Source organism: Drosophila sechellia, chromosome X (genome assembly GCF_004382195.2).
Source record: "Drosophila sechellia strain sech25 chromosome X, ASM438219v1, whole genome shotgun sequence".
NCBI lineage: Eukaryota > Metazoa > Arthropoda > Insecta > Diptera > Drosophilidae > Drosophila > Drosophila sechellia.
Window position 1 is genome coordinate 19,458,541 of NC_045954.1, and position 25,203 is coordinate 19,483,743.

The following is a 25,203-nucleotide window of genomic DNA, read 5'->3' on the forward strand; positions in this document are numbered from 1 at the left end:
GGCCGCGCATATTAAAGTCATTTTAAGTCAAAGTATCTCCGCCGTTTGCGTGCTTTTCGTTATTTGTTTTAATTTTCCGTGATGTTTTTATTGCCCATAGTAGACAACAGAAAACACACAAAATAAAAAAAAAATACTCGTGGAGCGTGCTGGCACTTATGATACTTTTGTTTGTTTTCCTGTCTCGGGAACTACCAAAATATTATTCCATCTGATTGGGTGAAAGTTCCCAGCTATTAGTTACTACGATTCTTGGCCAGTGCAGATGAAACTTGTAGGGCATTCGCGAGTCGCACGGCAGTTGGTTTTGTAAATTAACGCTGACAACGACAACAAACCACTTGTAGAACTTCAATTCGCTGGATTTGCCCCAACATTTGATAAGAAACTGCTATCTGCTATCACCAATTAAAATACGAGCGTACATAGATTAAATAAATGAAAATCAATTTCATAGCACCTCGAAATTGTCATTCCATTTGATCTTAAACCAAATATATAATTGCGAAATTATTACATTTTTGTTTTATTTGGTGTTGTGGCGAAAAGATTAGAAGTTTCGGGAGTTCGATGGACAAAAAACTATCAATTGATAAACCAATGCGTACTACTCTTAAGTGTAATACCGCCTAGTTGCTCTCACTACATGCGATTTCTTGGGTAAATATTTGCAATTAGATTAGACTACTTCAACTAGCGAAACCCCCAAAACGGCATAGCTACGAATACACAGTAATTGCCGTCATATTACTGTGCTCCATAAAAAAGTCATCGCAATCTGAATTCCTCAGACTCTAAATATTTAACCAAAAGTCAAACAGTTTTCTACTGCGGAATCGTGATTGTTAATATTCTTTTGACGACACCACGGATTGACTCACAGAAAGCACCAAAAAGTGCGGCTCACTAATGGAGCTACAATTACTGGCATTTCTTGATTTTTTCTTTTGCGTACAATAGAAGAAATATATCTTCGGACTGATTGTTCGGATATAAAAGCGTTTAATTGCTGTTATAAAATAATAACGCTTTCAATAAGGTGCGTCTGATTAAAAACAAATCAAACTTTACCCAAACAATCATTGATTGACATGATTGACATTCCTTATATTCATTTTCTGCTTTCACATAGACACAGACACTAAACAAAGACACTAGAATAACAAGATGCGTAACGGCCATACATTCGATTGGCACTATGCAGACACTTTTTTTGTGAAGGCCAAATTTGCTCTCTTTCCGCTCGCTCACGCTGAGAGCGTAAGAAATGTAAAAATAGAATTTGCTTGCTTGTGTGAGTAAAAACAAGAGACGAGAACGCGTATATGTGTGCGTGTTGTGCTAGAAGACGATTTTCGAACCGAAATCAATTCTGATCGAAGAAACGAATTTACATATTTGGAGTTGTGGCCAATTTCGTAGCAATATGATGAAATAAAATAAAAATTCCCTGACTATTATAATTTTAAAGTTTTTTATATTCGTTTGTAAAAATCGCCGCTCGAATTAGCTACCGTTTTCATATTTATATTTTATTCTTATTTTATTTATATTATGTTATATTAATTAATTATTTGTAATATATGTAATATTCGGTACCCAGGGAACACCACGGGGAGGCCATTAGAATTGTAATGGGGTCCTATATTAATTAGGCCTTCGAGTCGACTTGAAATATTTTAATGTATAACATTAAAACATTTCCATGTTCCCCAATTAAGTTATTTTTCTAACTATTGTTTTTTTTTTATATTTTGCGTCCAGTTTTCAGTCGCCAATTATTTAAATATAAATTTTTTTATTTATGAGATAGAATGCTGATCTTAGCTTGCTTTTTTTGTTTATCAGCTATCATCACAGTCCACTTGCAATGCTTAAAAAGCAAAAGTCATTTTCGAAATTTATTTTGTGATGTACATAGATTCGTCTATTACTATTTCTAAGCTTTATTTAAATAATAATAACGTTGAGGCAATGCAAAACAAGAATTTTTCGCATGGTGCCAATTGATAAAAAATAATATAGATTTACAGTCAACGAACTTCTAAGGTGAAGGGCATATTTTGTCAAATTTACAATACATGAGCATACGTGTGCACACATACAGTTGTATGCTATCACTGTATGCGTAGAAAAGAGCTGTTTGCTGTAGCGCTCTCCGCTCTTTCTCTCTCGAACAAAAACTCAAGAGAGCCTGGAGCCACCTCTAGAGCCACGGCCAAAAAATCGCGTGCCAAAAATTTGTATGGCCGTTACGCATCTTGTTATTCTAGTGTCTTTGCACTAAATGAATTAAATAAGCCCCAATTATAGTAACTTAGTAAAGTATTGTCAAATTTGATTAACAAATTTGTCCATTTGTGTAACTCTAAAAGGGGCTTAATGACATTTGTTGGATTAATTATATATATATTTAAAAAAATTCACATGTAGATGGCGCTGGCATAGTAGAGTGTTAGCCTAGCGCCACCTGTGTTTATCTAACGGCACTATCCATTTAAATTGGTCGCAGTGCGAAAACTTCACTTCCTATCTAAATTGCTATTGAGAATTTCAAGTTCAAACTCAAACTGTCGATTGAAAATCTGTGCTATGTATGCGACAATGGCTGTCGTCTTCCCAATCCGCAACTGCAACTGCACCAACATATTTGCGGCGTCCAAACGCCGATGGGGCTGGCGGTGTTGTCTTCAACTTTTGGAATCAACATATTTGCGGTTAGTTTATTGGCCGAGTTCGGGCAGGCCAGGCGACATTAACCGGTTCCCTGCATCCGAGATCAGAGCGAGGAGAATAATACCGCGACCGATGCTGAGGGCCCATGCGATAATTACATATTTGCGATGAGGAGGGGCAGGTTAAGCAGCTAATTTCGCCACATTGTCACACACTTGGCGAACTTCCAGTCCGCGCTGGAGTCGGAGTAGTCCACTCCACTCCACGCCACACCACTGACCCAACTATCCAATTACCAGCGATTGCATGACGCATCGAATGGCTGAGATGCAAAGCTATTATTATATTCCAGCCCCAGTAAAGAAGGCGTGGCAAAAAGTCTTTTTTTTATAAAATCGATAGAAATTTAGACTAAGACTAATGAAAATATGAAAAAATATAAAAACATTTCTTAAAAATCTGAGCGTGCCAGTTGTGGGCGGTTTGTGGTCGTAGGAGTAGGCGTGGTAGCATGGGTCAAACGTGCTCAACTTTCTAGATTTTCTAGTTTCTGAGATCTCGAAGTTCATACGGATATAATAAAACCAATTCTCTGCATTATTTTATCCAATTGCTTCCAAATAACTAACCTTTTGAATGGATTTTAGGTTTTTTTTTTGTGAAATCATAAAGTAAATAGTAAAATTTAAATATATTCAATAATAATATGTATCAATATAGACGCACAGGAACATAAAAACTTACTATTTCATAATATTTTGTAAATGGCCGTTACAAATTCTTCATTTTGAAACCTATGCAGGTCTGGCAGCACATAAGAAACCTAAGTTCCAAACCTTTCGACACGCGGCACACAGAACGCTTGTATGTTGACAGCCTAGACACACACCAGTAAAACTGTGGGGCAAACCTCAAAGTTACGCTTAAAAACTAAATAAAAATCTTACCCTCAATAAAATTTGTAGCAAAATAACAAAAATAAGCAGACTGTTAATATTATTTTTGTAAAATGTTATCTTAAAAGCATCCCATTGGTTATATTCCAGTTGTTTCAAATTGAAATTGGCCCGATTTGCACTAGCTAAAATGTAAACATTTTATTGTTTCCAGTTTCGGTCTTACATATTTTTTGTTTATTCTAAATTTTTACGGTTCTCATGAATTTTCTGTTAACTTTTTGCTGTTTTAATTTTAGTTTAAAAATGTGTTAAATCTAACTTGTATTCTAGCTTGCACTTGTTTATTTATTTTTTTTTTTTTGGGAATTCAAAGATACAGTCGAACTTCGATAACACAAACCGCCATCTGCCAGCAAAAAAAAAAAAAAGAAATGCGATTATGGTGACCCGTGGTTCGTGGGCATTGATTGGAGGCATATTTTCGATTTAGACTGTTGCCAACGAAATAGAGAAGCCTGCCTGCGTTATGGAAGTTTGACTGTAGTGATATATATTTCTTTCGTATCCAATGAATATCTGCGATCGATCCTTCTGCCGTTCTGAAAACTATACTCTCTTGAAATATCTTCATTTAACGCTCTTTTTATATTCGTCATTCGTTGCTGTTGACACACGTTTTTCATTTTGTTTTCATTTAAAAATAGTTAACTTTATACTTGTGTTTAACATTATCATACAATTTTAGCTTATGTTTCTTCCAAATGATGTTGGCTTCTTCTTTTTAAGATAAGTTAGCTCGCTCGCCAAGTCAGTGAACTCGGATAGAAAAAAACTTTTGGGCCAGCGAAGTGTGGGGTTTCCTCATTGCGAAGTTTCACTGTTCGGAAAATACTGACTGAAAGCGCTACAAATATCGGCTATATAACAATATTCGCCAATATACAATACATTTCGCCAAGTTGCGAATTTGAAGGCCTAAAATTTGTCGAGGCTGCTTGGACTCCAAAATTGACTACACTAGCATTGCGTTAAATTGCTTTACGTTCTACGGAACCCTTTTGATTGATTTGATGGTTGCGCCAATTATTTATTTAATTTTAACTATACAAGTTAAAATTATGTTGGCGCCTAGTTATGAAGCACCCGTATATATTGAAGCACCGTTTAACCGCCGAATGATCAGCAGGAAAGACTTGATGAATTGGGTGTGATATAGTGATATATGTGTGTAGCTATAGGCATCTATGTATGTATTTCATTTCCTCTAATGGCTAGCAAGTATTTCTCCCTGTGTACGCACTGCATATCGCAATCAGTGTCTTGTGTTTGTAGCTTTTGCTGTTTTCTTTCGCTTATTTGCAGAGTGCAATTCGATAATTTTAGCAAGTTTTTTGTTTTTTTTTCTTATTTTTCAATAGTATTCTCGTATGTATTTGTTAGCCTGGTTTTGTTTTGCATTTCACAACTATGATTTGTTGTCCAGCTGCGTTTCAATTTCGACTTGGCTTGTTAGTATCTATGAATTTATTGTGCGATCATTTCAGATAAATGACATTCTCCTATTGCAGTGTACTTCCAGCAATTCACTCACTATTCACTATCCACTATTCACTATTCACTTTTGTTTGCGTTCAATTTGCATTTGATTTGCTTGTGATTGATTTGCGTATTGCTAGTCTTTGTCGCTTATTCATTTTATATCATAGCAACACATCTGTGTGTATACAATTCTTTGTCTATCAAAATGTTATAGCATGGGATCGAAAGTAAAACTTGATAAAACCAATATGCAGTACAAAGTGAACATAAGTTTCGAAATGCCTCGAATGCTACATACAGACTATTTTATCGTATTTAGATACTAATTCAGTTGAACAACAGTGTGAAGCTGTATATATATCCTTAAATGTCATTCTCTGTTCAAATCGGCTAAATGAGGGGAGGTGGATTGCAATTCTACGAGCGACTTGCAATTTTCGATTTTCGATTTAGATATAGAAACCTCTGCTTTGTAACTAAGGGGCAAGTTGAATGCACACGGCAACGTACATTTATGTTTGCCCGGAAATTTATTGTATTATACCGACATTATTTTGGTTTTCGTTTGGTGTTTTTTTTTTTTTTGTTTGGTGTTTTTCAATACAAAATGCATTCACATACGTACATACGTTACTATCTCAATTCATTGTAATATTTTTATAACCATCAGACACATCTTTAAAAGTATAAAAATGTTGAATAGCAAAATTCTTTGACTGTCAAGGTATTTCAGTTTGAAAAGCTTAGGTTCGGGCTGTTGAATTCGAGTTCGCTTCTGTTCCTAATATTTTGATTGGCTTCATATACTTCACAATACAACCGCAAAACTCCTCGGGCCGACCACCACCTGTCACTTTCCGCTCCATTTTCCCACTTATTTCGCACTTTTCACGCTTTTCCCGCTTTTCCCAGCTTCGCTCCTCCGCTTATGGGAACTGCAATGAGTGGGAAGGCAAACATTCTTGTGACCTGGCAGTGGGAAACTCATCCAAGGACTCCACTCACAATGAAATGCGGCGCTGAGAACAGGACAGCGAGGGTTGCTATAATAGTAAACAAGGTGAAAATAATAAGGCACAAACGATCGACGACCATGGCTGCAAACTTCCAATCTCGTGTGATGTCGCTTGTCTCGTCCTCTTTTTTGAGCTGAAATGGGCAAAATTCCAATTAATAATATTTAAAAAAAAAAAAAAAGTGTAGCATACTTTTCGACACCTTTGCCAGAGGGTTTCATTCTATCGCTTTTTATACGCTCCCCATCAAACTACATATTTGATTACCTTCTAGACTAGAGAGCGACCCACCTGTTCTGTTATCCAACGCAGCTCCTTGAGTATCAGCGCCAGTTCGTACTCCGCAGAGGATGTCAGACAGGTGTGGGAAATGGCCTCGTGCAAGCGCCCGTCCACAACTGGACCAGCTGGTCCCACGGGTCCCACGCTGCCGTCGTCCCCTTGCCTGTGGATGAGTTATGGTAATGTTTTAGATTGGGCAATCAAGTCCAGAAACCTGCCATCAACCGCCTTTTCCTCCATTGAAAACGGGGTAATCCAAATGTAATTGTCTACTTTCTTTCTCACAAAAACGGTAGCACTTGCAGTTTTAAGTAAATCTACCATTCTAATCTACACCACAGACTTGGGAGTTCATTTCACATTCCAATTGCTAGATATGTAAAATAAAATAAAGATGATTTTACAGAAATAACTAGCATACTTCTGAATAAATTTCTGTAGATTACTTCTGTGGCATCCTAATCAATCTTCAAGAAAATAGCACTTATATACAGGGAACAGTTATTACACTGCTAGAAAGGCGTGGCAAATTTCGTATTAAATAATTGAATATAAATAAATATAAATATATTAGATCCATGGAAATATTTGATACGAGTCCCATCACGACTGCTTTAAATTTTCCGTAAATGTTTTATATAAAAATACACTTTTCTTATTTAAAAAACACAGTTTTGAACGATAAAATTGGCATAAATTTACTTTTTTTTTATATAAAATATAGTTTCGTTTGTAGAGAGACGGTGAAACAGCTGTTGAATCAGTAGGAACTGTCAGGTATTTCAAAATTGCTGATTCATAGCTAGTACATCATTCATCGCCGATTCATCGTGCAGGGTTGCAATGCCACTCACCTGTACATCGTCCTGTAATATGTGGGCTGGTGGGGCAAAGTTGCGCTGGCACATCGATGATTGCATCGGAAATCATCGTCTATATCGAGCACATTGGCCAGCAGAGACTTGGAGGATCTGTTTCGGGTTGGTAGTACACAGAGAGTTTTTAGAAGCATTTTTAGGGACCCGCAGTGTTTGGGGGGAGGGGTGGGGAGAGAGGGGGCATTGTGCTGCGAGGTGCCACATGGCGACCGTACCTCTCCTTGAGCTCAACGTTTTGGATCTGTTGCTTCTTCTCGCCGGAATTGGAGGAACTCGAAGAAGAGGGCGGCGGCGGACATTCGTAGCCAACCTGTCCGGGTCTTTGCATGCGCAATATGCAAGGTAACCAATAAAGGAATATTACTCTTATCTGTGTGTGCGGGTTCGACAGAGAGACGGAGTGTAGTTGGGTAATGCGTTTAAAAATAATAGCAATACGAATTTTAGTATTTTTTTTTAAACATGAATGCCATTTAGGTTTATGTTAGTATTTTTTTTTTTTTTAATTCATGATTAGTGTTTTAAGTTTTGTTTTATCGTTGTTTTTTTCAGGTGCGTTTGTTTTGTTGTTGGTTGTAAGATTTTTAAATTTTAACAGTTTTGTTGAATTAGCATGAAAACGAGGATGAACAAAAAGATGGTTATTTAAGTTTCGGGATTATTTAACAGTTCGTCGTACAGATATGTAGCGATTGTTTTTTAAAACGTTGTTCGTTGTTGGTAATTATGAGTTTTTTTTTTTTGTTTTTTGTGGGACAGCGATGATGAGTGTGTACGATTGATTTTGGGTTTTGGTTTTTTGTTGTATAGTTTATTGACACGTGCAATTGTCGTCGTTGTTGTGGTCGCCATGTTGATATTTGAATATTTTTATTATTTTTTTTTTTTTTTTTTTTAAATAGTTAAAGTAACAGAGAGAGATAGAGAGATACACATGTAGAAAGAGGAAGATATATATATATATATATAGAGAGAGAAACAATTGAAGAGGCAATTGAGTTGAGTCATTTGCGTTGAAAGTAGTTGAGTTGCCGGTTTGCGTAGTTGTAGTTGTTGGCCAGAGTTTTTGTTGAAAAATAAACATTTTTGTGTGATTATTGATGCTGTTGTTGGTAGACGATTTCTTAAGTATGTAAGTTAGTATGTGGAAAAACATGTGGACATGAACATCAACCAAAAAAGGAAATCAAGGTATATGAATGAAGTGGCTCTAAACATTTGCAAAACATTGTATGCAGTACTCTCTTGAAAGTACAGTCAATAGTCTTAGGAACTAATTGTGGAACAGAGAGGGGTAAAAACATACGATTTCATCCATATTTCATGTTCTAAACTTCTATGAATTTAGGTCTTTAATAATGGCTACTGTATTTACTCGGGTCTGAAGTAATAGCCCGTTATATGAGCCCATATGAACGTTATATGGGTAAGCTTTTTTTTTATCAAGGGTTAAATGCTTAAGAGTTTTAAATCAACAGCTCTAAAGGGGGAGTAAAACTCCAGGGGAATACCTAATTTAATAATCTCTGTCAAAGTTTTTTCCAAAAGTAGTTTATAAGTCGGACTCTACTTTGGAGCAGGGTTGCATTTTTGTAGTTAGTAAGTTATTAAACTGTTACTGATTTATCTTGCATTAAAAATTCGTTTTAATTGCATAGATTTTGCTAAATTATTTTTGAAAATTATATTAATTTAATTAATTAATTTGATTAGGTTGAAATGTGACGTTTGGGCTTTTATCCCGTTTAGTCGCAAATTCTTGATCACAATCACCAGACAATTCAAAGACAGTAAATATGTAAGTCCAAGGATTACACTCACAATTTACTTACAAATTCATAAATTACATAAATTAACATTCGCTTTTGATTTTGCATGGCAATATATCGAATCTTACATTATACGAACATACCTGCAATCCGTTGATTAATTTTGAGGATAAATAGTTAACGTTTAAGAAAAATATATAAATAAAATGATTCCTCACTTTATTTTTTAATCTTTGTGTAGACAGGATTTTAAGTGTTCTTAATTACAAGTCGCCAAAAATTAAAAGAAAAAATATAGTTTCTGATTTACACTTCTTCATGTTGCCAGTTTTAGGATTAAAGATTTAATTTACTTTAAGTTCTGAAAGCGTTGACAAAATAGAGATATACATCGATTTTTAGGAAAAAAACGATTGGATATTAAATTAGATTTTTAAACTTCCTTTGTGTGTGTGTTTAAAACTACTAAGGTGTAAGAAATAATTTTTTAGTGAAGTTATTAGTGAACTTGTGTAAAAACCTGCATGTATAATAATCTAAATTAGCATTTGATTTTGAATTAAAACGAATTAATAGTTTGTCTTCCTATTTTGCAAATAATCAAAATCAGAATTAAACACTTTCTTACAGCTGAGATAAGAAACTGTATGTTTATGGACCAACATTTGTAGTGTTTATTAGTTGCTTATGAAGCTTAAATCCGACAGTCAGTTAACAATCAAGTATCAATTGTGTACGAAAAGTGTAAACTCTAAGTGAAAATCATTTCAATCACTTTGTGTGAATTTAGTACAAAATTTACGAGTATATTCGTCCAATTGAAATGCTAGTTGACCGATTAGTGTGTTTAAAACTCTTAAGTATATAGGTTTGTGATCTTTAGTTTGGAAACATTGCGGAAAGAGGTATTTATTTAGTTAGTTAAGGAAGTTTAGTGGTTGTTTAGCTGGTTGAAGACATACATATGTATACGGATGGGGAACTCGATTTTGGTCTCTCATGCTTTACTTGAGTATATCTTGCAAGTCACTGGGTGAATTTTTGTGGGTGGGTGATTGAGTTTCGGTGTATTTAATGGGCGAAAAGTATGGGTTGATGCAAACGGATGTTTTTATTATTGGTATCCTAGATATTTACAATTAAATTGATTGATTTAAAATGATCGGTTTATTTTGGTAAGCCAAAACACGTTTGTAACAAACAATAAATATACATATGTTTAGCAGTGGAATAATGCAAAAATTCGAAACATAATCGGTATGTTGTGATAAATATGTGGAAAGAAAATCATATCGCTTTGGTTTCGTTCTTTTTCTTTGTTTTTTACAATGTATGAAAGTAGTAAAGTTAATTTGAATATAAAAATATTACCCATTCACTCATTTCATGCGTATCTGGATTTCTATGATGATAATTGAGGATAAGTATGGTTGACACAACTGATGAGGCCACCATAAACATAATGCAATTGAAATAAGTTCCTAGAAGGACACAAAAATTACACAAACTTGTAAAAAGTATTCGATTTGTTCACATTTCTCTTAACCTAGTTCCTAATCGATCACGCATAAACGAAGATATAGTGTAGGTGTGTTCGTGTTCCCATTTTCCATTTGGTATTAACCATTCTGATATACCACGGTATTATTGAATTGAAAAGAATCCATCAATTGAACTCATATTTAGCAAGCATTTAGTTAGTTGTTAACAAAAAGATGAAGAAATTGTACATCTTAAAGATACATATCGAACGCTTTTGTAGCTAGGACTTTATTTTGTTAAGATTACTTAAGACTTTATTACAATAAGCAAAATTATGGACATTATACAAAAATAAGTTAGCTCTTAGTTAGAACAACACGAGAATCGAGAAGCAAATTGTTAGGAAATATATATATGTATATAAGAGTGTGTAAGCTAGTATAAGTAGTTAGTTAATGCCTAAATAATCAAATACGTAGGCCAAGAATTGAATATATGATAAATTACTTGCGAAATATCTGCTCTTGATTACCACGAGTATAGCAATACCACGACATATTCCACAGCCGAAACTGAATCGAGACTTGATTTATTATTAAAGGAGAGCGAAACGCACATTTTTAGGCCCAAAAATCATAAGCTAAATCCTGCCGCCCACCTGCCTGTGTGTATCTGAAAATAGTGGGGGGTGGGGGGAGGTGGTGGGTGGTGGTTTTTGGGGGAAATATTGAGGTTCGTGAATACAAAAGCAGTTTACTAAAGTCTCGCCGACCCTTTAAAGTTCATTTTGTACACATCGATGGCGAGCAGATGCCGGAAAATGAAGAAGTCACTTTTGTAAAATGCCAAAGAAAATTCAGTGGGGGTGGTGGGTGGAAGGGGGGGGGGAGGGTGAGGGGTCGGGTGAGGAGGGATTAGGGCGCGAAATCCAAAATGATACTTTTGGGATAGAAAACGTTCGCGGGATGTGCTGGCATCTCTGCCATTTCCTTTTGCTGCCATTGAATAAAACTCGGCCGTGTGGGCGGAATATTAAAAGGGGGCGTTTCGCACAGATTGTTCGAGTGAAATTAACTAAAAACTTTCCCCAAAACACCCACCCCTCCCCCTCGGATGGCACTTCCTCCTAGCAACCAAAACTCATCAGTGGCTGACATTCCCAAAATTGATCAATTCAAAGCTGGATGTGGATATTTGGCGTTTTTGGGATGCGAAGCATAAATATATATGCATGTATTTATATATTAAATAATATATAATTAACGCCTTAAATTCGAATGCAGGGTGATGTCAACCATTTGCTCGTTTTACTGAGTGTACAACCAATTATCCGCAATCATCATTTTATTTTAAAAATCGAGATCTAATTGGTAATTTTCTTAATCGTTGAGTTGAGTTTTCAACTTATGCATATATGTTTTTTAAACTCTGTCTGTGTTCATTACCACACGGTTCGTTGTTATTGTAATTGTTATTGTTATTGTTCTGGATCGGGTTTTCTTTTTTCGATGTTTTTGCAATTTAATGTGGGAATTAAGAGATTTGGAATGGGGTTTATTAGAATGATATTAGTACACATTTATTGGCTTGATTAGGGCGTTTGGATTAGTAATTGATGTTAGATAGATGTCATCTGTTTTTAGAATGCGCACTGATGAACAAATAGATGTGAATGGTTTGCTGGAAAATTAGGCTGTAGCTTCGCTACTTTACACTCTTCAAATTTACTCGCCATAAGCTGGTCAAAAAATAGTTCATTTCGCCATTCAAATAATTACACTTATCTGATCTGATTTTTTTTGAAATGACCTTGTATTTTGATGATTTTGTAAGTGGCTTGAGGAACATGAGAATTAAACGCTTATGGGTGTACGTACAATTTTGGCTTAAATGTTTCTTGGGGCACACACGTTTCGCTGAGCGTATGAATTGCAAATACTCTTTCAAGTATACTTGAGTATGATTTTTCTAAGATATGCAAAAATCTGCTAAGTTACAACGAAATAAATATCTGGGCATATGGGCTAAAAATAAAATAATACAAAAATGGGATTAAAAACATGGCCTTTGAATCAAAAAATGGTCAGGATTCAAAACTGAATAGATTCATTTTTTTTTTGCTCATTTTTTGAATTAAAAAAAAAAAAACAAGGCAAACAGAGCTGGAAAAACATCGATGGCAATATCAAATGAGTTATGTATTCGCTACTTTTGTTATTCTCTTTGAGAACCATCGATTGTTTCTCGCTACTAACTCTCGTCACTAGTTGGGAAAGCAGCAAGTAAGCTTGAAAAATGCATGGGCTTCACAGTATTTGATTTTGAAGGGTAAAAGCTTAAGGTAAACCACTCGGAAATTTGGTCTAAACACACTTCGACGCTTTTGATTCATTGGTTTCTATATTTAACTATTTTATTTTCAAGGATATATAAGGTAAAAAAGTCGAGTTCGCTGACTATAAGATACTATGCTAAAAATGTGTTATGTTTATAGAGTTTCTATGATATAAATAAAAGATTTCACCCCAAACACAGATGTTTTTCCGAGCTCTATTGGTACGTGAAAACAAACTATTGGTGGTTATAATATTGTATATGCCTGAAATAATCAATCCGGGGCCAAAGGGCCATCATCTCTGAGATACATATGTTTAGTTTACGGAAAAGGTTGGCAGAATTTCAATACCTGTTCACAGGATAAGTAATAACAAATAAGTTACTGCATTTCCGTTAAATTGTGTTTAACAATTTTTCTGTGGGAATGTCATACGTTACGATTTGTTGTGTTTTATTTACAAGTGTGAGGGAAGTTCTTCTAGCCTATGGTGTATAAATTGCCCAAACAATTGAACGGAGCAAAAAAAAAAATTTATTTTATTGTTTACCACACTACTGGGTAGTTAAACCGAAAAGTTAAGATAGTAAAACATACATAAATAGCCAACATAAAACAAATGTCCAAGATGTAAGAGATGTCTGCGGAAAAGTTATGACTGCAGATGTAATACCGTAAATCATGTAGTTAGTTCTCGCTCTATTGGCAGATGAAAAAAAACCTCCTAACGATTATTATTAATTTATCATGAATGGAATAATAACTATTTATGGCTCAAATATAGCTATAAACAAAGTGAGCTGTTAATAGGGTATATTTCAAGTCCGTAGAAACACAATGCATACATGTATGCATATTTATAATAATCGAATAGTAGTTATGTGTACATCGATCGTATTCGTTAGTTAGTTAGTCTTACTTTGGAAATAGCGTAATAAATATAGCAATATGTACACACTACATTTCAATGTGGAGTAAATCTTTCAGAAGAGTATTATCAACAAGGATAAAGTCAAAGTAGAGGGAAGACGACATCCGAACAACACATTAATTACTTGAAATAATCAGATGCTGATGTTGATTTTGATTCAGATCAAGACCTATAGGCATGCTTTTCCATACAAAACAGCTATTGTGAAGTGGAAAACAGCAATGCAACAACGAATAAATCTATCGATATTTCAAAGTAATGCTATCGACTTTGAAAACTAAAGTCGACTTTTAGGAGCTTCAATGAAATGCAATGGTAAGAACACGATTTGTTGACCAAATGGAATCAATCGTTCGGCTGAAGGTTGTATCTACACCACAATATGCGAAAAAGTATTGGATTCTGTTACATATTAAATATCTATTCCATTCTAATAATCATCTATGATAATAATGATAATCCAGTACAGCTCACAAAATACAAAAACACCAATGAAATAAATGAATTTAAGAAGTCTTCAAGTTGAGTGGCCTTCAAATTCAGATTTCTATTCGTTTTAATCTTGGGTATTTTTATTATCATTATTATTCTAGTTTTTTTTTAAGTTTTTTAAGCTGAATTAAATGATAAGATTCAGTATTGGTTCAAAAGAAAACATTTTGTTTCGAAAAATGTCACCGGAAATCCTGTAAATGAATTCTATTTTCTTTCGCATTTTGCCCATGTTAGTTAAAGTATGCATAAGTAATAAACAAAGAGAAAGCATTTTAGTTACTCGTCGAGAATTGTTTGGAAATTGTTTTTAAAACAAAATATTAGTTTTTACACATCGTCAAATAAATATTGTTAATTTAGTTGTTGTAATCAAAGATTCTTCGAGTTTCTAAGTTTCTAAGACATTGTCTTCTTATTTAGAAAACACAGATTTTGAACATAAAGTTGCGGTATTGAAAAGTGATTACATAAGCTTAATTGTATGTGGAAATTCTGCCACCTTAATCGCCGTGAATTCAGACAAACCGACTGTTCTGGATATACGTTTATATTAGATCCTATGTGAGCTAGTTGGTGCTTTTGGATATTAAATACATTAAATATTGTGGCGCAGATGGATGGAAAAGGTTATAGATCTCGGATTACAACGGTGTACTCATATATCGGTGTTTCTATATATAACATATACGTGTGGGTGGGTGGGTGATTATGTGTGTACGAGTGTGTACGGTGTATTTGCGTGGCGCTTGGTGGGAAAGGGTTGAATTGATTTCGTTTCGTGGAAACCAATTTTCCTCAGTCCGAGATGCTTGACGTATGGAAAAGTCAGGCGGGCATTTGTGTTCCTTCATGCCAACAAGAACATTTTTTCGCATACATTATGTGGTAGTGGTCCTTGGGAAATCTCACTGGCGAAAACCAAAACGAATCAATTGAAATTAATATTTAATGCAAACTGAAAACCGAACGGATAAGTAAACAGAAAGTCTGCGCTGCACAGACTTGAAATTCCCCAAATGAGTTTGCACAAATGAAATCCATAAATGTGTGTATGTATGTTGCACGATAATCGTAGTCAAACAAGAAATACAATACTGGAAAATCAAAAATATGTATAAACAATATACCTGTGGCTCAGGGAGCAGACAGAAAGTAAAACTCCCTACCAGTTTTCTTTAGAGTTTCATAACAAAATGTTTCTACTTTGGCTGCATACAACAGGTATACGAATATTTAAATTAGTAAAAACTAATATTTGAGTTCATAAAAGTGTGTACTCGAGTTTTATATTTCATTGCGTGGTCAAAATACTTGTACAATGAAGAAAACATGTATTAATAATAGGTTGCAAAATGTGCGAGAATAGGGCATTTAATAAAATCTAACTGTGCGCTGCCATGCAAAGTGAATTGGAACAGTAAAACAAAATATTTTGCTTTCAAATTAAAAACAGTTTAAATATAGCAATTGAAATGAGAAATAATCTAAATGTCAAGCTGTATTGGTTTTTCAAGTATTAGTTAATTTAATTATACAGACGTTTACAACATGGAATCAATCTTCTTGATTTTAATAAAAAAAGAAGTGAACTATTGATATTGATTGTTAGTGAATAAAAAAATTTAAAACCAATTACAGTCTCATTAACTGTATTATAATATAATTACTGTGGGATCCTCCATGATTTAGAAAGTGATTATCAATTTCAGATATTAGCTTTTTAAGCTGGATGTTAATTTCCGTTTTTTTTTTAAAGTGAACAATCATAAACTAGATACTCTAACCGAAATTTCTATACCCTGAATATGCTCTTTTGTATAATGAAAAACATAAAAACACATTGAACAACATGCGACATTAGCATAAATTCGAAAAGCATGCCTGTAGTTCTTGTAACTCCCTACTTGTTTCAGTGTATGTACTTATGATAGTGCTGGGTAGGGATTCTTCATTCAAGGGGTAACAAGATGATTATGGGTTCTTTTATTTTGGGAAGCTAAAGTTTAGCCCTTTATGTGTGCCCCAATTCACAGAGAAATATAATTTCTTGATAAGAAAGGCAAAAGATAAAATCAGTGATGGTTTATTTCAACGCTGAGACGCCAAAGCTGTGCGGAAAGAAGAGTCTTTAATGATTGCTGAATGAGTTGAGAGTGGTGCGTTAGTTTAGAAACTTAGTCAGACGTAGATTTGAATTGAGATTGAGATTGATATTGATATTGAGATTGAGATTGAGATTGAGATTGATATTGAGACTGGCGGTATGCGTTATTCTGGCCACGATCTACTTACCGAGCAGCGGTACCGCATCGGAGGTCGCCGGCATAGTTTCGGCCACCATGTTGAGGAAGACTGTAAGCGATAATAGAATTGTAACTCCTGAAAGTGGGCAGCAGCAGGGGGTTAAAGCGCCACTCAATCAATATGATTCATTCGGTTTGGCGGCGATTCACAGTATTCAAACGAACGGATGCAGCGAAGGCGGCATGGAATTAGACGAAAGTTCATTTGTTAGTCAATGGAATATGTTGAATGCGCTGCCACGATTATTACACATTAAATGCGTGCACTATTACGATTACGTTAACAAAATAGTTTATTGTAATAACCAGTGATCCTGCTGATGCCGCTCCTCATGATCCTGAATTTGCGACTGCCGCTTTGCATGTCCAATGTCTTGGCCAGGTTTATTGGATGGTCGCCATTTCCATTATGACCTTTCTTTCGTTGCCTTCAATAAAAAACTACTACCGTATTTTCTGCACTGAACCTCACCCCCTTCCTAGCAATTATACTTTATACAAGCATTCAGTTCAAGATCAGTTTTCCAGATCCCGTCCGAAACTCAGTACACGTATGGATAATATTCGTGGAAATATGTGCAACTATTGATAATGATATTGTATATGATTTTAAGTACTTCGGGATTAAAGATTAGAAAAACTGTTTTTGAGTTGGTGTTTCCATTAAAAATTTAAATTTAATAAACATCTAATACAAATTTAGCATACTTCAAAAGTATGTGAAAATAAATCACGAAATAGATTTTTATTCAAATTTGTTTATTATTTTACACAAGAAACGGTTCTTGATCCAAAAAAACTTATCAACAGAATTTAATCAAACAAGGGCACATTTTGACTAAGTAAAAATGTGGTGACGAAGGTTTTAAATCGTGGACAGCTTTTCACGGCGCGCTTCGTCACTACGTGACTTCTGTCACACATATTGCCACGAATTTCATTAGAACGAATACCGAGTGCAGCAAATTAAAAGGCTATTCACACTGGCTTAAGTGGTTCTGCATTAGCATGAAGAAATATTCTAAGATGGAAACACTGGGAAGAATTCTTTAGAGCAAGTTGGTAGCTAGAATAAGTTGCAGAGTCGCATGCAAAAGATCTACATTAAATTCCAATAGATACTCCAGATGCATTAGCATGTCTAAAAACAAAAGCAAACAAGAAGTAAATGAAGGTAGCATTGTAATTTGCACAATCTCGACTACTAGGTAATAAAGTTCGTTTCGTTCTAAGCTCGAATCGTATCGGTTATCAGTTATCGGTTATCGATTATCGGTATAGTTTGTAGTTTGTATTTAGTTGGTAGTTTGTGAAAATTCGTGAGCACAGAGATAGAAGGGCAGGGAGATCAGGCCAGAACATCTGGACGACACTTACCAAGCGAAAGCTTTTCACCAGAATCTGGTGGCAGTGTAAACCCTAGCAGTGCCATGGAGGCGATCAGTACGCACGGCACAATCAGATTGAAAAAATAGTACAACGTTTTGCGCCTTATCAAAATGGCGAATGTTATGTCAATATAAGGTTCTGGGCAGCAATTATAGTAGATTTCATTTCGTTTACCGGGCACACCTGTCAGTTGAAGTTCGAATCATTTTAACGTGTGTTGTTTTTTTTTTTGAGCAAATGGTATTGATAATTTTTTTTTTTTTTCAAAATGACACATGATTTGTTGATGGAGTAGAGAAGAAGGAGATATTATTTACGAAATTAATAAGATAAATTTCATAGGCTTCGGTCTGAATAAATCAGATGGGAGATAGAGGAGTGTGCTTAGCTTGCAGGGAGCACTTAACCTACCTAACAAGTCCCATTCGCCATTGGTTATAAAGCTAGAAATGTCGCCACCAGCTTCGTCCTGCAACTGCAGGTCCAACTGGGAAATACACGAAGTAGATCTTATTCGTTAGTAGCTAGCTAGTACTGTGTAGTTACCTGAAACCCGTCGTAGGTCCACGAACCAAACTTCATCTCGCATCTCTGATCGTCGAATGGAAACCACGTAATGTCGATCTTGCACGTAGACTTGAATATACCAGGCGGTACGTACAGACAGCTCCCATTATTGCGAACCACCACGTTTGTGGCGTACGTTCCATCGAAGCCCTCGTCCGCACTGGAAAGAGGCGTTAGAGATCGAGGCTTTACTGTAGCAACTCACAGGGCATATAGGCATGCATAATAAGAGTAAAAACGAGTGTTTAGTAAAGTGAATTACCTGTTGTACATCAGTACATCCGGTTTCCATAGGCGATGTGGCGGAATCCGCAGATCCCGCACACCACCGAACTCACTCGAATTCCATCGAAGATTCATATCGTTCCATTCCTGATAGTAGACAACATTGGATTCTTGAGGAATCTCCAGCCAAATATCACAACTTACCAATTTGAGCCAAATATTCGTTATAAGCAGTTGATTCTTTTCGTCCTGAAAAATGAAAAATACAATGTTATTGTGGCCTTTAGTTAATCGTAGTCTTTTTATTATTGAAATATAATCATTATAAACGAAGATATATTAACTTTTTAAAATTGCAAACATTGAATGAGTTGGGCAATGCCTGTTGGGTCTGTCTTAACCCGTATGAAAGTCATGGATTTCCCAACACTAGTAGTATTCACTTACCACATCGATAATCTGCATGAGTGTTAGTCCGAAGCTCAGTTGCAATGGATCGGATTCATTGACCACCGGACGCTCCAGGCTGTTGTAGTTGTCCAGAAGGGCGTGGAGCAGCCGCTTCTCATGGGGTCCAGCCGCACAAGCTGGTTAGATGGTAGATGGAGCAAATGGTAGGAATGGTAGGTTAAAAGGCGTCTTAACAAGGACTCCCTAAGGATTTGTGGCAGAAGGTGCATTATGATCGTGACCTATAAATCACAGGAGCGTATTTTGCTAGCTATGTACGTATGTACATACATAAATACCGCTCCCAATGAGGCATGTTTTCTTCCGGAAGTGTTTGGACATGGAGAGGGATGGACTGAACCGGACTGGACACTCACCCGGTATCATAATTAAAAGTCCCAGGCCATAGACCAGCATTCTGCCACCGTTTGCAGTGGCCTCCGGCAATGAGTGCGGCTGTGGGAAGCTCATGGATCTCGTTCTCTCCTGACCAGGGCAGGATGGATTGTCCGGCCGACTGCGTGCTGGCTTCTTCATAACTCGATTGAGCCTTGGAGTTCGAATATTCTATAGCCTATATCCGCGATCTAGATCTAGTGTGGGGGCGCAGAAGGTAGTTAGTAGTTAGTGGGACTCAGCCTCCTTTCAGTTCACTTCCATAGTTTTGCATTTTGATTGTGGTGTCCGTCCGGTGTGTTTTGGTGTTTCGGTGTTAAGATTGGTGTTGATAATCGATAATCGATTATTGATAATCGAGCTTTGCTTTCCGGACTACTGTTCGTGCGCATTCGTGTCACTTTTTGGATCCATTGACTTTCTTCTAATCCCACGCTTTTCGTTAGCTTTCTAATTTTGATCGACTTCTCATATTGTATCGCCTTACACGTCTAATATTCCTCAGCTTTGATTGTATATTCCTTTCTTAATTGGTTAATTGCAACAGTTTTGTGCGATTCTTACAGGCCGATCCATTTTTGACAGGCTGCAAAGGAATGAACAGTTGCATACAATTTTAGTTCGCGAAAGGAAATGATTAGGCTTTAAACTAAGTAACTAATTATGTTAATGTTTGGTTGCGGATATTTAATAATATCTCGTGAATTCAATTCCCCTTTATCCAGAAGCTAAGATTTCGTGTTCTAAACAAGATTTTCAATAAATGACTAGTTATGTGCTGATATTGCAAAATGTTCACAAAGACACAAAGGTTCACATGGAATATACTTTTAAAGATGTTCATTTATTTAAAACACTATTCATATTATTTAATATCAAACAATTTTGTTGTATTTCCGGTGATTTGGCATTATATCATCCGCCGCATTGTGCATTGTGATTTCCGTGATCCGGAAAATCCATTAAATGCAAATGATGAACCGCCGTTTTTCGTGGTCATGTTTATCCGCATCAAACTTTTAGTTTATGGCCTGGAAATAAATTTAAATTTTCATTTTTTAAAATGTCTATTTTATCGAATGCATTGCATTCAATTTTAACAATTTGGCATAAAATGCCGCACTATAAGTCACACAAATTACATTGCATATTAAATAGGTATTTAATAAAAACAACATGAAAAATAACCAATTTGGACTTTTAAAAAACCGTTTTAAATAAAGTGGCTGATATGAAACTTCTATAAATTATGAATACATTATGCAGACTTACATATATGTATACTAATAAGATATGTACACACATATCTGGGTTCTTATAAAAAACCATAACTTTTGTAAAGCTTTGTCGACTTACCTTTGTAATCCTTTGTACCCCTTTGTATTCTTTTAATTTGACGCATTTTCATTTGGCCCATAATTCGAAAAATGCCAATCCCATCTGAAAAACATACACATTGGTTATATCTCACTACTTGCAATATATCTGGTTTATAAGTTAATAATTAAATAAAAAATGCTAGCTTAGAACAATGCAAATAAAATATTGACCAAATATTACGGGAGATAAGCCTTTTTAGACTAAGAGTCAAATTCAATGGATGAAGTTTTAAAAAAATGAGGAAATCATACAACTGTTTTTTATTTGTTGCAAATTTTGTATATTTCTCTAATTGCAAATCGCTGTACATTATGAAAATCGGTATATACATATATGATATATCAGTTTATACACTGCGATAAGTAATTCTAATCAAGCATTTACTTGGTGGATAAGATATGCAGGCCAGAAGTTAAGGAAATTGTATTTTTTTTTAATGTTAGTGGGCTAAAAGTATTGTATGTGAATTATAAGATTTACCATTGCAAAGGCTACCATTTAAAACAAATAAGCACTTGAATCGTTTCACAAAAGTCAAAAATGCAATGGTATAAAATTTCGGGTTCCAGAAACTGGCTACCGTTCTTATTTAAAATGTATCTTAATATTTTTGTATACAGTCTAATTTAAAGTGCTAATTGAGTGATACAATAAGAGTTAATGATTTTTTAAAATTTTTTAAAAATGTGATTATTCAGTGTAACGTACGGATTTGGATTTGTACTGGTTTCTAATTTGCTAGATATTTCTGTAAATTATGGCGAATATATAAATTAAATAGACCTAATAGCAAGCATATACAAACATATAAGTTTGGTGTAAAGAATATAATTGGCTAAAAGCTGGTGACGATATTTGTAATCAAGACTTAAAAGCTATTTCAATTAGCAAAGCTAAATTTTGGACTACATTTAACTAGAGTTGCTAGAGATTGGGCTTGCTTTAAAAACCAAATGAATAAATAAATAAATATGCACACGCTTATGACCGAAACAAATAGATAGATAAAGCGGCACTGTGCAGAGCTGATTATTATATTCAAAATTTATTCGATAACATCCTTAAAAATTCCTTAAAAAAATCGCCCTGGGGGCCGTAAAACATCCTGCGGCAGTCCATTATCATTTAGGTTCTTAACCAGCTGCTCCCAAGTGATTGGTACAATACAAGTACATACATATAACCATATAACCCTGTCCCCACGGTTAAGTCCCTCGCCATATCTACGTCTAAATTGAGGAGGAGAAAGGTGGTGCTTTCTTTTTCGGATGTCCCATGCTTTCCCCTGGAATGGAGCAATGTTTTATGAATTTAAAATGGAATTGCGTGCATATCTACTTACATTTTTTGGAGAATTGAAAATTTGCTACGAAGCGGGCGAAAATGCTACGGATGCTAGGGATGTTTGTTGGTCTTAGCCCAAGAATGCAAATTTCCATTAATTATTTAATGTTTTACAATACTGTGCCGCATTCAATTAATTTGCGAGTACATTTTGTATTCTGTTGTCTTAGAACATTTCTCAACACTGCAATTTAGCTTGATATTACAATTTTCGCGTTTAACATTTATGGAACTCCAGCGATTCCAAACAAACTGATTTCATATACACAATATACACAACAACACACATACAATACGACCAGCGATTATCTATTTTTAAACAATGTTTGTGCCTTTCGAGTGCCCCTAATTCAAATTCACTCAGTCATGCAAAAGTTTGCTAAAAAGAAGCAATAGCTAGCTGCGGTATTTATATAAACTTAAATTAAAAATACGTTTGCTTTATCACTTACCTTCGAGTGTATGTTTTTTGTAATGTTGTTAATCACTTGCACTTAAAAAATAAAATAAATTCTGCTTTGCAGAGATTTAAAAACAGCGTTTAAATTATTTACTCATTCTTGGTAAAAACAATTGTGAATGGCGAAATCCGAACAATTGAACAATTTATGCTTACTTATAAACATGTAATTTACATTGGCACTTGATATCATTTCAAAATATAGTATTTTAAATGATAAATTAAAATTACATTTTATTTTGCCATTGCAAAAATAGTTTTGCGTCATCCCAAGCCGTTTATCATTTTTAGCGTTACTTATCTTATTAATTTGGGCATTATATTATTAATACTCGTATGTACATATATTACAAATCCATATCGAAAGTGTTCATAATATTAGCTTATCTTATACCCTCAAATATTTAATTTAATATTTGTTGAGTTATTTATATGTTCTTTTGGTCAGGAAATAAAGCTGTTTTGTGTTTTAAATCGCCTCACTTAGTGGGAAAAATTAATGTAACAGGTAGAAGGAAGCGCTTTGGCCCAAAAGCCCTTAGAATTTCTCTCAAATCCTTAAAATAAGTAGGAAAAATGTTTTTAAACAACAACAAGCTTTTTCATTCAAGTTCCATTTAAGCACTATTTTTTATTATCTGTAATGGTTATGGTATATTGATACCCGAATGGTTTGTAAGTCCCTTAAATTCTCGCAGGACAAGACTAAATTTCTTATCCTGTTTTCAGCTGTTAAATGGAAAAGTAACACATTTTTGTTGTATTTTTTCCTTCTGAGAGATGAGATACAATTTCAAACACTTGATAGATGCTGAGATGGTTAAGCCAAATCCCTGGCAATCAACACAGGTTTCTAATGATAAGGGGTTTTCCTTGGGCACTCACCAGTCATAATATTTGCATAGATACGAATGAATTGTCTGGATCCATTGAGACTAATCTTTATCTTCTGGCTTGCCTCTCCCATAGCACTGCAGACCGACCACCGATTTGTGTTCTAAATGGGATGCAAAGTGAGGGGGAAAGTGGAGAAAGTACCATGAGTACTGATTGCACTATCGTTTGGCTATTTGCACCATTACTGACCGCTTGCTCAAGGAACTTTACGCACCACGGATATGGATATGCATGGCACTCTGCACATGGCACTTGTACCAAAAAAAATTGATATATATATATTATATATATACGTGGCTAACACCTTTAAAAAAAATGTTGACAGATGATGGAGGTGATTTTACGACGCGTTCGAGGATTTATCATTGATTTCACATTCCTTGCAAAGAACGCACATTTTCGGCAGTTTGTTTGTTTGTTTGTTTTTTTGCTGCTTCTTGCTTGCCAGCAGCTATTTTTCGCAACTCGGATTTGGATTCGGTTGCGGACTCAGACTCCGATTCGGATACGGATGCGGATGCGGCTCTGCGGATGGGACTGATGTCACCAGCACTCCCCGACCGATTCGCTCACGACCACGCACTCGACTGAATGGCTGTGAAAGCAGGAGCGTCCGATGCCGCACAACAGTCCAAACTAACACAACAGCATTTCCGAAAGCCGAGGAAGCCGAGGAAGCCGAGGAAGCCGAGAAAGTAGTCAGTGGCCACGAGGAGCGGGCTCGACTTTCCAACTGCAACTGAGCCGGACTCCGCGCGACACGTGGCCCAGCATATCGTGTCGGCGCTGTGACCTTAGACGAGAGCATAACATAGCCACGTCGGGTGTCCTTCGTGTCCTTCGGCTCGGCAGGCTCCTGCTGTTAGCAGCGCACACGCCTTGCCGGAATGTTGTGAAAAGTAAACAAATTCGGTGGCACTGCCACTGCCAACAGCCTTGCTGCTGATGCACGTTAAGGATGCACTGGACTGGACGCCACGTGCTGCTCCCCGTTTGTTGTCCTCCCGCTGCCAATGCAAATCTACTTATTCACTCTACGCCGGATATGGAATGAATAACATGCTTTTTGAGCTTCAAAACGATTGTATTTCTTTAATTAAAACAAAAATAATTCATGCAATCAGTCAAGTAATCAATCACTTTAGAAGGAAATCAGGTAGCGCATTTGGTGCCACAAGGATTTAACATCATTCATGCGTCGTTCGGTGGAAAGTTAAGGATACGGTACACGCAGACAAAAAATGTATAATAAAATATAATAAACATACAATAAGCAGCTTATTCGTATTCAAAAGGCCTACCCAAAAAACGTATTGGAAAGATAAATATGTTACAAATTCGGAGAGTGAAACATTAAACATTGCATAAAACTACAAGTTGGTATCATTGAAAATTGCACAAGTTAAATTTTATGCCACAATAACTAATGTTTTTTTTTTGTGTGTACAGCAAAGAATGTCCACCCCTGAAAGCTGTTATACCCGGTTACG

The 25,203-nt window shown here is 35.6% G+C and overlaps 1 protein-coding gene across 7 annotated transcripts; it reads right to left on the bottom strand.

Moving 5' to 3' along the window:
- Nucleotides 1-3,923: 3,923 nt before the first annotated feature.
- Nucleotides 3,924-24,438, bottom strand: LOC6614984 (neuronal acetylcholine receptor subunit alpha-7). 7 transcript variants are annotated; one of them, XM_032725160.1, is made up of 15 exons: nt 23,928-24,438; nt 23,702-23,813; nt 19,614-20,218; nt 19,234-19,373; nt 18,824-19,035; nt 18,541-18,721; nt 18,406-18,481; nt 17,983-18,177; nt 16,595-16,681; nt 10,431-10,540; nt 7,506-7,660; nt 7,267-7,383; nt 6,422-6,575; nt 6,120-6,263; nt 3,924-6,049 (listed from the first exon to the last, which is right to left on the bottom strand). In XM_032725160.1, exons 3-15 carry the CDS (start codon nt 19,771-19,773, stop codon nt 6,041-6,043), a joined length of 1,740 nt encoding a protein of 579 aa, XP_032581051.1. In that variant the 5' UTR covers nt 19,774-20,218; nt 23,702-23,813; nt 23,928-24,438; the 3' UTR covers nt 3,924-6,040. The 7 variants fall into 7 exon arrangements, with proteins under 7 accessions (XP_032581051.1, XP_032581050.1, XP_032581052.1 ...); XM_032725159.1 differs by having other exon boundaries at nt 23,903-24,438; XM_032725161.1 differs by lacking the exon at nt 3,924-6,049 and having other exon boundaries at nt 6,099-6,263; nt 18,824-18,933; nt 18,991-19,035; nt 23,903-24,438.
- Between the last annotated feature and the right edge of the window lie 765 nt (nt 24,439-25,203).

Bases quoted from the DNA above. Each gene is read 5' to 3' on its own strand.
- LOC6614984 (XM_032725160.1), bottom strand. From the start codon at position 19,773: ATGAAGAAGCCAGCACGCAGTCGGCCGGACAATCCATCCTGCCCTGGT. The intron at 6,576-7,266 runs GTGAGTGGCATT...ACTCATCCACAG, and splicing joins TATTACAGGACGATGTACAG to GCAAGGGGACGACGGCAGCG. The intron at 6,264-6,421 runs GTGGGTCGCTCT...TGCCCATTTCAG, and splicing joins TGCGTTGGATAACAGAACAG to CTCAAAAAAGAGGACGAGAC.